General features: G+C 40.4%; 1 protein-coding gene across 1 annotated transcript in view; it reads left to right on the forward strand.

Annotated features, from left to right (window-relative positions):
- Positions 1 to 2815: 2815 nt before the first annotated feature.
- The window catches only part of samhd1 (SAM domain and HD domain 1), a 38970-nt gene continuing 24503 nt past the window's right edge, over positions 2816 to 17282 (forward strand). The window contains exons 1-2 of the mRNA XM_084098969.1: positions 2816 to 3146; positions 17185 to 17251. Of these exons, the coding sequence (XP_083955095.1) occupies positions 2978 to 3146; positions 17185 to 17251 (236 nt within the window). The 5' untranslated portion in view covers positions 2816 to 2977. The remainder of the gene's footprint in view (positions 3147 to 17184; positions 17252 to 17282) is intronic.

A 17282-nucleotide genomic window follows, 5' to 3' on the forward strand; every position in this document is an offset into this window, starting at 1 on the left:
AAATAAATATACAAATAAATGTAAAAAAAAATAATAAAAAAAATAAATATATAAATAAATATACACAGAAAAGCAAAAAAACGAAAATAAATAATTATTTATACATTTATTTCCTTATTTATGTATATATTTATTTTTTTCCATATTTATTTATTTATTCTTTTATTTATTTATACATTTATTCATTTCTACATTTATTTATTTATACATTTATTTATTTTTACATTTATTTATTTCTTCATTTATTTCTTCCTACATTTCTTCCTGCGTAGGGTAATGAGGAGGGCGTGGTTTACCTCAGGCATAGCAATCGAGCTCAGAGTAAGCGAAGGCGAAGGGTTGAGGCCACAGTGACACCCTGTGGCGAAATACAATAAGTATAGCTCACTGACGTTGATACGGTCTGTGACTGCGAGGTATATAGTCAAAATCCTAAATCTTACTGTGTGACATGGATAGGCTACTCTTTATTCCGGACATGGCCGTAGAACATCGTTTGGTCGGGATTTGTAAAATGTCCTGGGCTAACAAACATGAAACAGGGACTCTAACATATAGGCTACAGTGAAGTCAACGCAAGCATATTGACCAATGCTTTTGAAACGAGACCATTGCATTTTAATGTAGCCTAATTTGAATGCGAATCAAATGTGAATCAACCCGCTACACTAACTGGCAGTATATTATGGCTACCATTTATACTATCATTATATATTTTGCCATAGTATTCATTTACTCCACAAGAAGAGTTAATTGCCCGCATCACATTATTGGTGTAAATCACTAATTTTATTGGATGATCTCAATAAAAGCGCAACACGCAAAACATAATCAACAGCTACAGCGGAGAGAAAAGAAAGAGAAGAGCGACAGCAGTTGAATTTCGGGGCTGAGCTCCGTCGGGTTTGTCTTGACAAAGTCGGACCAACAACAAGATCTAAAAGCTGCTGAATTTGCTGGCAAAATTTATTTTGAATTGCAGATTCTGACATGATAGCCAGGGGACTAAGGTTTTCACGGATGGAATAGTGCACATAGAAATGTCACTGTGGACGGCGCCGTCTTTTATTTCAACCCGTTATATTCGCTGTAGGCTATCACTGCAGTTTGACCAAACTCCCCGCCACAATCATTCCCTTAAATAGACTCCATAATGGTTTGCCAGCTGATGATGATGATGATAACAATAGCCTAATAATAATAATAATAATAATAATAATAATAAAAAGAAAGAAAGAATGATAATAATAATAATAATAATAATAATACTACAAATTAAAAAGTTATGTAGGCTACTAGCTATTTTTTTGGCAGTTTTTGGGCTACAGAAATTTTTACAAAATTTAACAATAAATAATTTGATTTGATCTTTGAAGTAGCCTATTAGATAGCTTCGATATTTGATCACTATAGTTGGTTACAAAGACTTTACTATTCTGAAAATAATAACGAGATACAAACCTATAAATATTCAATCGACTTTTCTTAAATTCAAAACAAAATATTAATGCATTCGTAATTTCCATTTCTGAATAGTTGCTATATGGTCATGCAGGTTTGCGCACCTGGTGTCTGTTTTAGTTTCATATTAAACGTAGGCCTATCACTTCATTGATTCCATCATGTCATATTTATGTCTTCAAAATGTAAAACACTTCATAATATTGTTATGCACTTGTAGGCTAATTGCTGTGTAAATGCATTAAGATCTCTTCTGTATTGATGGCTCTGATGAAGCTCTGGTTGGAGTTTAGTGGTAGGCTAACTGCCCTACAGTCTTATCCTCTGACTGAATTTATCGATGTGGATTAACGTGACGTTCATACATTTAATAAGCTTGCCCCTGGACATGAGTTTATGGAGGTAGGCTAAAGACTACCACCGCTTAATAGAATAAAAAAAATGTTTCTGTTGCTGTCAGTATTGTTTTTGGAAATTAGGCTACATTAAAATGCAATGGTCTCGTTTCAAAAGCATTGGTTAATATGCTTGCGTCGACTTCACTGTAGCCTATATGTGCCCTGCTTCCTTTCCGTGAGTTCTGACCGAAAAATGGAAAATATCAAGCGCTTCCGTTTCAGAGTCCCTGTTTCATGTTTGTTAGCCCAGGACATTTTACAAATCCAGACCAAACGATGTTCTACGGCCATGTCCGGAATAAAGAGTAGCCTATCCATGTCACACAGTAAGATTTAGGATTTTGACTATATACCTCGCAGTCACAGACCGTATCAACGTCAGTGAGCTATACTTATTGTATTTCGCCACAGGGTGTCACTGTGGCCTCAACCCTTCGCCTTCGCTTACTCTGAGCTCGATTGCTATGCCTGAGGTAAACCACGCCCTCCTCATTACCCTACGCAGGAAGAAATGTAGGAAGAAATAAATGAAGAAATAAATAAATGTAGAAATACATAAATGTAGAAATAAATAAATGTAAAAATAAATAAATGTAGAAATAAATAAATGTAGAAATGAATAAATGTATAAATAAATAAAAGAATAAATAAATAAATATGGAAAAAAATATATATACATAAATAAGGAAATAAATGTATAAATAATTATTTATTTTCGTTTTTTTGCTTTTCTATGTATATTTATTTATATATTTATTTATTTATTTTTTCTTTTTTACATTTATTTGTATATTTATTTATGTATTTATTAATTTTTAATATTGGCAGCTTTGGAATTCCATAAAAAACTGCACTAAATTTCCCAGATGTCTCAAAGTAATAATTATTTCTCTCAGTATATCACGCGCACTCCAACCCCACAGGAGGCGCTGCGGGTCACGCGCACTCCAACACTACTGGAGGCGCTGCGGGTCACGCGCACTCCAACCCCACAGGAGGCGCTGCGGGTCACGCGCACTCCAACACTATAGGAGGCGCGAATGGACAAACTCAGAGTCAGCCAGTTCTGACACGCGCGATCGCCGGCTGGACCTCAGCGAAAGTGTGCTGGGTTTGATATGAACGGTTTAATGATGGATAAGCGGACTAAACGGCCCAGAGAAGAGGAAGAGTGTGTTGCCGATGTGAAGCGGGTGTGTGACGGAGAGTTTTGGCACTGGGACGCCGATGAAACGGTGGTGTTTCTGCGGAGAGAAGGACTCGAGCAATGGGAGCAGGCATTCAGAGGTAACACTCATTGACTCAAGATCAGACTTCAGTGATGTGACAGCAGTTATTAACATGAGGTCTGGTCGCTGTAGGGCTTCTGCTGTTTCAGTTAGACTGGTTTCATTGTCATTTCTCTCTTGCAGTGTTTGTTTTGAGGAAGGCAATAAAGTTACGGTACATTTTCAAGCAAGTGTGCAAACAGATAAGAGATGCAGTAAACAGATAATCTACCAACTAGAGAGTCATTCACAAAACATCTAAAGCGATAGAAATTAAACATTATTATTTTTTTTATTTTTTATTTTTAGAAATAAATAACATGAAACTTCAAAAAATAAATACGTAAAAAATATTCACATTCAGAAAATCATGAGGTAACTCTTATAATGAAGCCATAGGCCTATTTTTTAATTAACACAGAAGTTTTAGCGGCTTTGTTGTTAAATGATGAACAAAGAGAGTCGTGAATAACTTTAAATCGACACAGAAAAGCCTAAAGTTGGGCTTAGAATCAGTGACTTTACATTTATGCAGAGAGTTATTAACCGGTCTCAGTATTAATCAACTTCTGCTTCCCAAATCAAAAACAGGACATTCATTATATAAAAAAATGAAGAGTTTGTTGTAAGCAGAGAAAATAAGCCACCAACTTCTTTCCAGAACTGCTTTGCATAATCACATTCAGCAAGTGTGGTGTTGATTCAAGATTAGAGTCCAGCTTCAGTTTAGAAAGAGTTACAGGGATAAACATTATGAAGAATGTTCTAGTGAAGTTCTTTCAACTTGTTAGAGATGACAGAAACTTGTTAATGCCTGTCCATATATTAATATTTTAATTTCCTCTTTTGGGGATGACAGCTGATTTTCCTAATAAGGATTCTTTAGTCCAAAACTAAATCTGTCAGAATACTATAGGCTGTTACCTATCCTATAAAAGTTCATCTATATCAGTCTCAGTCATCTTTGCACTGCTGGGCGGTGTCATTACTCCAGACTAACAGCATCTGATCATAATTACTATTCAGAAATGCAGCTACTAATACTATATTAGGCCTACATGTTTATTTCTCAGAAGTGCACACCTAACAGTGTTGAAATGCAGATAAAATATACTTTTATTAGCGACAGAAACATGCACAAACCTCCTCTAGTATCAAACTGAAGACCGGGATTATAGACGAGTGGCCTTTACTCGCTCTCTGTCTAATTCAGTCGCAGTCAGGAGAAAAGGGTTAGTTTTTCTCAACACTGTGACTTTACTTCATACTTCAGTACAATTTATTTCTTGATGATTTGATATTGTATTATAGTGTTTTCATTATGCCTAAATATAATTTTAAAAGCAAAACGTCTGATATATATATACAGGACTGTGTAAAAGTCTTGAGCATGTTTTAATCCAGTTATTTATATCTTTTGCTGTAGTGTCAGTAGGAAATATCAGTTTACATTTCCAAACGTTCCGGTTGTCATTCCAAATAAAAATCCAAGTTGTGAATAAATTCCAGGTGGTGTGACATCACCTGTTTCTATCAGGTAAATTAAATTTTGGAGTACAATGTAATAACCATGCACCCATTCATAGTGAATATCCCATGCACAGCTTAAAACTATGTAGGCCTATTTGACTAAAATTAGGTTTTCCACATCTTTACATTTTATTAGTATGCTTTGCGTTCATGTTTTGCGTGGTTTCGCATCTTGGAATGCTTATTTGTGTGTGTGTGTGTGTGTGTGTGTGTGTGTGTGTGTGTGTGTGTGTGTGTGTGTGCACTTTTGAGACAGTCCCTTAATTTGCTTGGCGAATGTCTAACGAATGTCCCAAAATAAAACCTACTTTACCGCACCCTCATCAAGATCAGACTTCAGTGATGTGACAGCAGTTATTAACATGAGGTCCGGTCGCTGTAGGGCTTCTGCTGTTTCAGTTAGACTGGTTTCATTGTCATTTCTCTCTTGCAGTGTTTGTTTTAGAGGAAGGCAATAAAGTTACGGTACATTTTCAAGCAAGTGTGCAAACAAGATGCAGTAAACAGATAATCTACCAACTAGAGAGTCATTCACAAAACATCTAAAGCGATAGAAATTCAACTTTCTAAAAATAAATAACATGAAACTTCAAAAAATAAATACGTTAAAAAAATGTGTGTAAAAAATGCATTAAAAATAGACGAAATAAGTATCAAAATCCAAATTGCAGGTGGTGTGACATCATCAGGTCACATGACCAGGAAGATACAGTGGGGAGAACAAGTATTTGATACACTGCCGATTTTGCAGGTTTTCCCACTTGCAAAGCATGTAGAAGTCTGTAACTTTGATCATACAGTAGGTACTCTTCAACTGTGAGAGACGACATCTAAAACAAAAATCCAGAAAATCACATTGTATAATTTTTAAGTAATTAATTTGCATTTTATTGCATGACATAACAGTATTTGATGCATCAGAAAAGCAGAACTTAACATTTGGTACAGAAACCTTTGTTTGCAATTACAGAGATCATATGTTTCCTGCAGTTCTTGACCAGGTTTGCACACACTGCAGGGGTTCTGGCCCACTCCTCCACACACACCTTCTCCAGATCCTTCAGGTGTCGGGGCTGTCGATGGGCATTACGGACTTTCAGCTCCTCCAAAGATGTTCTATTGGGTTCAGGTCTGGAGACTGGCTAGGCCACTCCAGGACCTTGAGATGCTTCTTACGGAGCCACTCCTTAGTTGCCCTGGCTGTGTGTTTCGGGTCGTTGTCATGTTGGAAGACCCAGCCACGACCCATCTTCAATGCTCTTACTGAGGGAAGGAGGTTGTTCCCCAAGATCTCGCGATACATGGCCCCATCATCCTCCCCTCAATACGGTGCAGTCGTCCTGTCCCTTTTGCAGAAAAGCATCCCCAAAGAATGATGTTTCCACCTCCATGCTTCACGGTTGGGATGGTGTTCTTGGGGTTGTACTCATCCTTCTTCTTCCTCCAAACACGGCGAGTGGAGTTTAGACCAAAAAGCTCTATTTTTGTCTCATCAGACCACATGACCTTCTCCCATTCCTCCTCTGGGTCATCCAGATGGTCATTGGCAAGCTTCAGACGGGCCTGGACATGCGCTGGCTTGAGCAGGGGGACCTTGCGTGCGCTGCAGGATTTTAATCCATGACGGCGTAGTGTGTTACTAATGTAGGGCCCTATAAAATCCATTTTATTTTTTCCCAAATTCCTTTTTTTCTGTTTTAATTTCTGGGAATTCAGTTTTTTTTTTTTACCCTTTACTGTTATTTTAGTCGTAAAAATAGTGCTTTTAATGTTAATGATAAAAATGTACACAAGTAAAATAGGAATGACTAGGGCTGGGCGATAAAACGATAACGATAATTATCGCGATATCATTTTTCTCGATAAAACGATATCAAGAGGTCGATAAATGTTCGATAATGTTTATGCGCCAAAAGCGGAACGAAACTCATTTGAACCGCGCGCCACACGGACCATTAATCCGCTCGGCTCAAAGTCCAAACGGCAGCGCAGCGCGAGCTCACTAGAGCAGATGCGTTTACTTCCGTCTACAAATTCCCATCATTTACCATGGATTTACTGTAACGTTAGCCTAGTAATATTAACTGCACCATGAAATGTGGGATATACATATTGAATTGTATTATATTATTAATGTAGACAACGTATTAAAGGACTAATGGAATATAATTACAGTATTTAATAATGTATTTAGGCTACTGTTTTTCATACAAATACCATAGAAACCATAAAGTTACATTTTGCCATGATAGTGAGGAGCTGTAGGCTATGCCTGGTTTCATCTGTGGTTGTCATGATCTAAATCAAGTATATTTGTATAGCGCTTTTCACAATACAGATTGTATCAAAGCAGCTTCACAGTATTAAAATAAAATAATACAACAAAGTTTGTTTCTAGTGGAATTTATTGATTGATAGAATAAAATTAAATATCCCCAAAATATCCCCAACTGAGCAAGCCAAAGGCAACAGTGGCAAGGAACCGAAAAACTCCATCAAGCGGCCTAATAGTGTCCTAAAACTCCATCAGGTGACCTAATGGAGAAAAAAAAAAAACCTTGGGAGAACCCAGGCTCAGTCGGGGGCCAGTTCTCCTCTGGCATTTATGAACTAGAGGCCGGATTGTAGTTTGAAACTGTGAGATTAACAATATTATATGAATGCCTGGCTGAAAAGATGCGTCTTTAATCTAGTTTTAAACTGGGAAAGCGAGTCTGAGCAACGAACAGTATCAGGAAGACTATTCCAGAGTTTTGGAGCCAAATGTGAAAATGCTCTCCCTCCTTTGGTGGATCTGGATATCCTAGGTATGACCAAAAGCCTCGAATTTATTGATCTTAAAGAGCGCGATGGATTATAGGGTGATAGAAGATCCGTTAAATAGACTGGAGCTAAGCCGTTTAGGGCTTTATAAGTCAGTAGCAATACCTTATAATTAATACGGAACTTTATAGGTAGCCAATGTAGTGATGATAAAATCGGTGTTATATGATCATATTTACTTGATCTAGTAAGAACTCTAGCGGCGGCATTTTGGACTAACTGTAGCTTGTTTATTGAGGATGCAGGACAACCGGCTAATAAAGCATTACAGTAATCTAGTCTCGAGGTCATGAATGCATGAACTAACTTTTCTGCATCAGAAACTGATAGCATATTACGTAGCTTAGCAATGTTTCTAAGGTGGAAAAAGGCTGTTTTTGTAACATACGAAATATGATTTTCAAAAGACAGGTTACAATCGAGTATAACACCCAGGTCTTTTACTGTAGAGGATAAAGTAACAGGACATCCTACTATGTTAAAGTTGTATTGTGAGAGGTTCTGTGGGCGGTTTTTTGAACCGATAAGTATTACCTCTGTCTTGTCTGGATTTAATAATAGAAAATTACGCGTCATCCAATCTTTTATATCTTTAACACACTCTGTCAATTTGGATAATTTAGCGTTTTCATCCGGCCGTGATGAAATATATATTTGAGTGTCATCAGCATAACAATGGAAACTAATTCCATGTTTCCTTATAATATTTCCAAGTGGCATCATATATATTGAGAATAACAGAGGGCCCAACACAGATCCCTGCGGCACTCCATAGTTTACTGAAGTTATGATCGATTTTTCTCCATTCAAATAGACAAAATGGTAGCGGTCTGATAAGTATGATCTAAACCAGCTTAATGCTTGTCCTTGAACACCAGTATAATTTTGTAGTCGATCTAAGAGTATTGTGTGATCTATAGTATCGAACGCAGCACTTAGATCAAGTAAAACTAGTATTGAGATACAGCCTTGGTCAGAAGCTAAGAGTAAATCATTTGTGATTTTAACGAGTGCAGTTTCAGTGCTATGATGCGGCCTGAATCCTGACTGAAACTTTTCATAGATATCATTTTCTTGCAAGAAAGAGCCCAGTTGAGCGGACACAACTTTTTCTAGTATTTTAGACATAAATGGAAGACTTGAAATGGGTCTATAATTTGCTAGATTATTATGATCTAATTGTGGTTTCTTAATGAGAGGTTTTATCACTGCCAGTTTAAATGTTCTTGGAACATGACCTAAAGATAAAGATGAGTTAATAATATTGAGGAGAGGCTCTTCCACTACAGGTAACACTTCTTTCAGTAGTTTAGTTGGTATAGGATCTAATAAACATGTTGTTGTTTTAGATGAAGTGATAAGTTTATTTAACTCTTTTTGTTCTATAGTTGTAAAGCACTGTAATTGTTCTTGCGGGGGGATAATTGAGGCTGAATTATAAGGCGCGATTGAGGATTGAACGTTTACAATTGTGGTTCTGATGTTTTCTATTTTCTCAGTGAAGAAGTTCATGAAATCATTACTACTAAACTGTAACGGGATATTTTGTTCGGGTGACGTCTGTTTATTTGTTAGTCTAGCCACGGTGTTAAATAAAAACCTAGGATTGTTTTGGTTATTTTCTATTAGTTTGCGGAGGTGCTCAGCCCTGGCCGCTTTTAGGGCCTTTTTATAACGTGACATACTGTCTTTCCACGCGATTCTAAAGACCTCTAAATTAGTTTGTTTCCATTTACGCTCTAAATTACGGGTTTCTCTCTTTAGAACATGCGTAGTATTATTGTACCATGGTGCTTTAATTTTCTCTGTGACCTTTATTAATCTAACGGGTGCAACAACATCCAATGTTCTAGAGAGAATGGTGCTCATAGTGCTAGTTAGTTCTTCTAGTTCATCTGTTTGTTTGGGTTCAGGCAGCAGCTGAGACAGATCAGACAAGCAACTCGAGAAATTATCTATGGTGGATGGAAGGATTGTTCTGCCTGGTCGAAAACGCGGCGCCGCATGACATATTACAGCAGTACGTAATATGCAAGTTACCAAGTAATGGTCAGTGACATCATCACTTTGTGGAATGATATCTATATCGGTTGGATCGGTTCCATATGATATAATTAAATTGAGTGTGTGATTAAGACGATGAGTTGGTCCGGTAACGTTTTGCTTGACCCCAAAGGAATTTAATAAATCTATAAACGCAGCCCCTAACGCATCATTTGAATTATCTACGTGTATGTTAAAATCTCCAACAATTAATGCTTTATCTACATTGACCAATAGATCTGAGAGAAAATCTGCAAACTCTTTTAGGAAATCAGCGTAAGGCCCAGGAGGTCTATATACGGTAGCCAAGGCTAGAGATAATAGGGATTTTTTTCTAACATCTAAGAGCGTAACATTTAGTACAAGTATTTCAAACGAAATAAACTTATAACCCGTTTTCTGAGTAACATTGAGAATATCTCTATAGACCGCTGCAACACCGCCGCCACGACCAATCAGACGGGGTGCTTATAGGAGTATCCTGATGGAGTAGACTCATTTAGACCGAAATAATCATTAGGTTTAAGCCAAGTTTCAGTAAGGCAAAGTACATCGAAGCTATTATCCGTGACTATTTCATTTACAATAACTGCCTTAGGTGTGAGTGATCTAATGTTTAGAAGACCTAGCTTTAGAAATTGTTTTTGGTTACTAATAGCAACATTTTCTGGTTTAATAACAATTAGATTTTTTCTAGATCCTGCAGTAGATTTATTATTTGATCTCACTAAACGAGGAATAGACACAGTTTCTTTGCAATGTTCTACACTATTTATATCAGTTAATTTGGTGCAGCAGAGACTATGATTTGAACTTTTGGTTACTAGTCAAAAGGTATTTAACATTTTGGAGATGTTATCTGACAGAAGATCCGATCCGAATCTGCTTGGGTGTAAGCCATCAGCACGGTAAAGCCTAGGACGCTCCCAAAACAGATTCCAATTATTTACAAAGAGCAGTTTCTGCTCATTGCACCATGATATTAACCATTCATTTAGCGCGAATAATCTACTAAACTTTTCATGTCCTAGTCGGTACGTGGGAAGCGGTCCTGACACTATGATCGTTGTTTCAGGCAATGTGCTGCGTACCGTATCGATCAGATTCCTGAAGTCTTTCTTCAGAACCTCCGTCTGGCGCAGCCTGATGTCGGCCCCTCCCGCGTGCAGGACCACAGTTCCGACGCGCTCGTTCAGAATCTCGGGAACGTGAGCAGCGATTTCAGAAACACGAGCACCAGGAAAGCAGTGACTATGCACCTTACTTTTATTTAACGTAGCTTGTACGTGTCGAACGATGGAATCACCGATGATCACAGCATCGCGTTCTGTTTCGCGAAGAGGGGAGAAGCGGTTTTGTGTGGATATCTCGAAAACCGGGAGGGTCGGAGAGAGTCTTCTTGGTCTAGACCTGACTCGCGTCTTCCGCTGCGGAAATATCCAGGCTTCGTGGTGGCATGTTGGAGCCGGCGTAAACGAGACCATGGCTGATCGCGGCCTCGACGCTCGTGACCGATGCTGAGTAACGCACGGAGTAGACGAGGTCGGAGTCAGCGGGTTAGTAACGTTGATCACTGATTTGTGTGCATCGGCGCGTGATGTTTCAAGAGCTAACCGCCGGTCTATCAGCTCGGCTTTTCTCACTAAAAGGTCGTGGATCTGTTTCTCAACAGCTTCCAGCTCAGACTGCAACGCGTGTAGCTCAAATGTGTCCTCACCTGCACCAAAAGGTAGACTACTTACATCTGATATATTCGCCATTTTAACAGATGGACAGTAAGTTAAGTTAGCAACGACGCTACCAGTGATGCTATCAATATTAATACTAATTTATGACTGAAGTCTTGGATATAATCCGTCTTTTTAGTGGTACAGGTGTAGAGTAGACGCACGATAGGCGAAAAAATGTTTGTTTGTAAGTGAGTGTGGAGAAGACGCGTTCAGCCGTGATCCACAGGAGTAACCTATAAGAGTATCCGACGTTGGATCACTAATAGGCTTGAGGCGCGTCTGCTCAACAGTCCGCGTTGTAACTATGAGGTGAGGAAAAATAGAAAATGTTCGTTGTAAGTGAGTTTAAAGAGAAATCAAGAATTATAAATCAATCGATGGAGCTCCAAAGACAACAACGCGTTCAGACGCGACGCATGCGCATACGAAACAGGAAGTCGAGTTTAAATGCATGATACTGGATGACCAATGGTTGAGTTTAATAAAACTCAAACAGTCAGAATATTACATTTTACCAAAAAAAAATTAGCACATGCAGAAACTAAGAAATTGTCCAATAAATATATTTATTTTGTTAAGAAAAAATGACAAATGTTTGAATGTTCTACCTCAGATTTGTGAAATGTTCTCCTGTTTGGCAAGTGTTTGTCTTGATATGTTCTGACAATAAAGAGTAGTTTAAAACCACAGTTAACGCTCTGGTTTCTACTACTTTCACTTAGGAGCAAAAATCTGCCTTTAAACTTGAAAGAAATAAAGATTTAACTTTTATCGTGATAATTATCGATATCGACTGATATAAAAAAAATTATCGTGATATTTTTTTTTGGCCATATCGCCCAGCCCTAGGAATGACCTTAAATTTATTGAGGTAACAAACATCACATTTACTCAGTACTTTTCAGGACAAATACTGCATAACACTGCACTCTTAGTACTTCAAGTAACAACAAAATATGAATGGTAATGAGCTTAATACTGTCCAGTAAAATAAATTATATAAGTTTATATAAGTTTAAATAAAAGTGCTCCATTAGCTTTTTCTTTCAAGTAAAAAAAATAGGACCAAAAAAAACCCCTCTAATTTTCAGAGTTATACATAAAGTACTTATAAGAATCATCTTTTCCATACAGTAGCCTACATTAAAGTGCATCAAAAACAAGGCAAAATACAGCAAGTAGGGCCTACTCTCTGAGTTATGAAATTAAAGTTGACTTTGTCAGCTTGTAACAGCCGAGTTGACTGCAGCAGCAGTAATGCACGTCTGTAGGGACGTGGTGGCCTTAATAGCGTTATCATTGTACTTCTCCTTGTTCTTCACATGGCTTTTGGAGAACAGGTGGTCAGTGCATGTATTTTTGCGCTTCCAGTCAACGGAATGTTGACAAAACTTACAAAACAAGAGTTTGCCTGACACATAATAAGTCACGTGGGAACTGCTCGGCTCGGTACTGAGGGCTTGGCGTCGAGTTTCTTAAGCCGTGGAGCCGCTTCGCCATGCTTTCATTGTTTTGAAGGGGGATCTGAAATGACGGGAGGGGTTGTGTCACCCAGATTTGCTTCCCCAAGGCTACATTTTCCTCAGACATACGTTTTTCTCCCACACAAAAACAGAATTTTATTCCAAATATGTAAAATTCCGCGTTAACACTAGATTCCGCGTTAATTTGCCAATTCCGCGATTCTGTGATCGCGGAAATCATAGGGCCCTACTAATGGTTTTCTTTGAGACTGTGGTCCCAGCTCTCTTCAGGTCATTGACCAGGTCCTGCCGTGTAGTTCTGGGCTGATCCCTCACCTTCCTCATGATCATTGATGCCCCACGAGGTGAGATCTTGCATGGTGCCCCAGACCGAGGGAGATTGACCGTCATCTTGAACTTCTTCCATTTTCTAATAATTGCGCCAACAGTTGTTGCCTTCTCACCAAGCTGCTTGCCTATTGTCCTGTAGCCCATCCCAGCCTTGTGCAGGTCTACAGTTTTATCCCTGATGTCCTTACACAGCTCTCTGGTCTTGGCCATTGTGGAGAGGTTGGAGTCTGTTTGATTGAGTGTGTGGACAGGTGTCTTTTATACAGGTAACGAGTTCAAACAGGTGCAGTTAACACAGGTAATGAGTGGAGAACAGGAGGGCTTCTTAAAGAGAAACTAACAGGTCTGTGAGAGCCGGAATTCTTACTGGTTTGTAGGTGATCAAATACTTATGTCATGCAATAAAATGCTAATTATTTAAAAATCTGATTTCCAGTGATTTTCTGGATTTTTGTTTTAGACTCTGTCTCTCACAGTTGAAGAGTAACTATGATAAAAATGACAGACCTCTAAATGCTTTGCAAGTGGGAAAACCTGCAAAATCGGCAGTGTATCAAATAGTTGTTCTCCCCACTGTATATGGATTTGTATATTTCAAAAATGCATTAAAAATAGATGAAATAACATTTTCAAAATCCAAGTCGTGTATGATGTGTTACACGGGTTAGTGAATAAATTCCAGGTGGTGTGACATCACCTGTTTCTATCAGGTTAAATTCAATTTTGGAGTACAATGTAATAACCATGCACCCATTCATAGTGAATATCCCATTCACAGCTTAAAACTATGTAGGCCTATTTGACTAAAATTAGGTTTTCCACATCTTTACATTTTATTAGTATGCTTTGCGTTCATGTTTTGCGTGGTTTCGCATCTTGGAATGCTTATTTGTGTGTGTGTGTGTGTGTGTGTGTGTGTGTGTGTGTGTGTGTGTGTGCACTTTTGAGACAGTCCCTTAATTTGCTTGGCGAATGTCTAACGAATGTCCCAAAATAAAACCTACTTTACCGCACCCTCATCAAGATCAGACTTCAGTGATATGACAGCAGTTATTAACATGAGGTCCGGTCGCTGTAGGGCTTCTGCTGTTTCAGTTAGACTGGTTTCATTGTCATTTCTCTCTTGCAGTGTTTGTTTTAGAGGAAGGCAATAAAGTTACGGTACATTTTCAAGCAAGTGTGCAAACAAGATGCAGTAAACAGATAATCTACCAACTAGAGAGTCATTCACAAAACATCTAAAGCGATAGAAATTCAACTTTAAAAAAAATAAAATAACATGAAACTTCAAAAAATAAATACGTTAAAAAAATTTGTGTAAAAAATGCATTAAAAAAAATAGACGAAATAAGATTATCAAAAACCAAGTTGTGTATGATGTGTTACACGGGTTAGTGAATAAATTGCAGGTGGTAATTGCTTGTGTTGTATCTTCTGTTATAAAGATGATTGACATTACGTTAATTAAAAAGATAAGCACATAATGTTGTAAAAAATAAACAACTTATGTTCTGTTAGATGTTTTGTGTTTTGACTACTTTTAGAATTTTGTATAGCCTATTATATCTCTAGGTAATGAAGATATATTAACAAAAACATCTTAAGGCGAGAAACTACAGGTGAATAGGGTAACAATTTTAACTAGCAGATATCACCATGAAACTTTCCCAGTTGATTACCTACATTAAGATGAGAAAAAAATGTATTACAAGTTTTCTGTAATTTAATGTTTAAATATGCAAATTAGGCAATATCTAATTAAATATGCGCTAATTTGTATACATTTTAAAAAACGAAATCTGAGTATTGGATAAAGCCAGATTAAAAATTATTTTTTCATTGTGTTCACATATTAGATGGGGAAAAAATTACAGAGGGATTTATGGATATCTACTTTTGTTATCCTGTAAATCATAATATACTGTCAATAGCCTTAAAAAAATGATTTTCGCCATGTTTTTTGGAATAAAATGTTATATAAATCAGGCTAGGAATAATATATTATTGCAAACAGACAAAGTGTAGTAAAATAAAGACCTAAATGTGTATTTCTGACTTTTTTTCACCACAGTCTGAAAGAAGACATGTTATTGAAGACAAATATCCAAAAATCTCAAAATTGACCAGTAAAAAAAACAACAATGTTTTTGCCTGCCGTGTCTGGCCTTAAATATTATATATAAAACAAAACTAATAACAAACACAACATATTGACCCGCGTTCTGTTCACCATCACGCGCCGCGCACGTTTATGATGACGTCAGATGTTCGATAAGAGTCAAGTTGAGTGTGAAGCCAGACCGGGGGGGAACCGGGAACAGTCGCGCCCGGACTCGGACGCAGCGAACGAGCCCAGTGTGGAAACACCCTTAGCTATAGGACACCAGGGTGGTCCCCGAGAACCCATGTTCCCGCAGGAACGCTGTCCTGGTTGCATTCGCACCGCCGCTGGGCTCTCTGACGTGCCGTAAGCCGCTGGGATCTCTGACGTGCCGTAAGCCGCTGGGCTCTCTGACGTGCCGTAAGCCGCTGGGATCTCTGACGTGCCGTAAGCCGCTGGGCTCTCTGACGTGCCGTAAGCCGCTGGGCTCTCTGACGTGCCGTAAGCCGCTGGGCTCTCTGACGTGCCGTAAGCCGCTGGGCTCTCTGACGTGCCGTAAGCCGCTGGGCTCTCTGATGTGCCGTAAGCCGCTGGGATCTCTGACGTGCCGTAAGCCGCTGACGTGCCGTAAGCCGCTGGGATCTCTGACGTGCCGTAAGCCGCTGGGATCTCTGACGTGCCGTAAGCCGCTGGGCTCTCTGACGTGCCGTAAGCCGCTGACGTGCCGTAAGCCGCTGGGATCTCTGACGTGCCGTAAGCCGCTGGGCTCTCTGACGTGCCGTAAGCCGCTGGGATCTCTGACGTGCCGTAAGCCGCTGGGCTCTCTGACGTGCCGTAAGCCGCTGGGATCTCTGACGTGCCGTAAGCCGCTGGGCTCTCTGACGTGCCGTAAGCCGCTGGGATCTCTGACGTGCCGTAAGCCGCTGGGCTCTCTGACGTGCCGTAAGCCGCTGGGATCTCTGACGTGCCGTAAGCCGCTGGGATCTCTGACGTGCCGTAAGCCGCTGGGATCTCTGACGTGCCGTAAGCCGCTGGGATCTCTGACGTGCCGTAAGCCGCTGGGATCTCTGACGTGCCGTAAGCCGCTGGGATCTCTGACGTGCCGTAAGCCGCTGGGATCTCTGACGTGCCGTAAGCCGCTGGGCTCTCTGACGTGCCGTAAGCCGCTGGGCTCTCTGACGTGCCGTAAGCCGCTGGGATCTCTGACGTGCCGTAAGCCGCTGGGATCTCTGACGTGCCGTAAGCCGCTGGGATCTCTGACGTGCCGTAAGCCGCTGGGCTCTCTGACGTGCCGTAAGCCGCTGGGATCGCTGACGTGCCGTAAGCCGCTGGGATCTCTGACGTGCCGTAAGCCGCTGGGCTCTCTGACGTGCCGTAAGCCGCTGGGATCGCTGACGTGCCGTAAGCCGCTGGGCTCTCTGACGTGCCGTAAGCCGCTGGGATCTCTGACGTGCCGTAAGCCGCTGGGATCTCTGACGTGCCGTAAGCCGCTGGGATCTCTGACGTGCCGTAAGCCGCTGGGCTCTCTGACGTGCCGTAAGCCGCTGGGATCGCTGACGTGCCGTAAGCCGCTGGGATCTCTGACGTGCCGTAAGCCGCTGGGCTCTCTGACGTGCCGTAAGCCGCTGGGATCGCTGACGTGCCGTAAGCCGCTGGGCTCTCTGACGTGCCGTAAGCCGCTGGGATCTCTGACGTGCCGTAAGCCGCTGGGATCTCTGACGTGCCGTAAGCCGCTGGGATCTCTGACGTGCCGTAAGCCGCTGGGATCTCTGACGTGCCGTAAGCCGCTGGGCTCTCTGACGTGCCGTAAGCCGCTGGGATCTCTGACGTGCCGTAAGCCGCTGGGATCTCTGACGTGCCGTAAGCCGCTGGGATCTCTGACGTGCCGTAAGCCGCTGGGATCTCTGATGTGCCGTAAGCCGCTCTTGTTGTTGCGACTGAGAACGCCAGCCAGAGCCTCACAGCGCCCAGTGTTAGCAGAGCAAACAGGTTTGATTTATTTGATCTGTTTTACAGACCATGGCATAACGGGGCCAGGACTGCCGTACCTCACCGAGGGGCTTCTGGAGAAGATGGGCGTTTCGTAAGTGTTGCTTGAATTATTTTGTAAAGCT

Source organism: Abramis brama (genome assembly GCF_963993115.1).
Source record: "Abramis brama genome assembly, chromosome: 22".
Lineage (NCBI taxonomy): Eukaryota > Metazoa > Chordata > Actinopteri > Cypriniformes > Leuciscidae > Abramis > Abramis brama.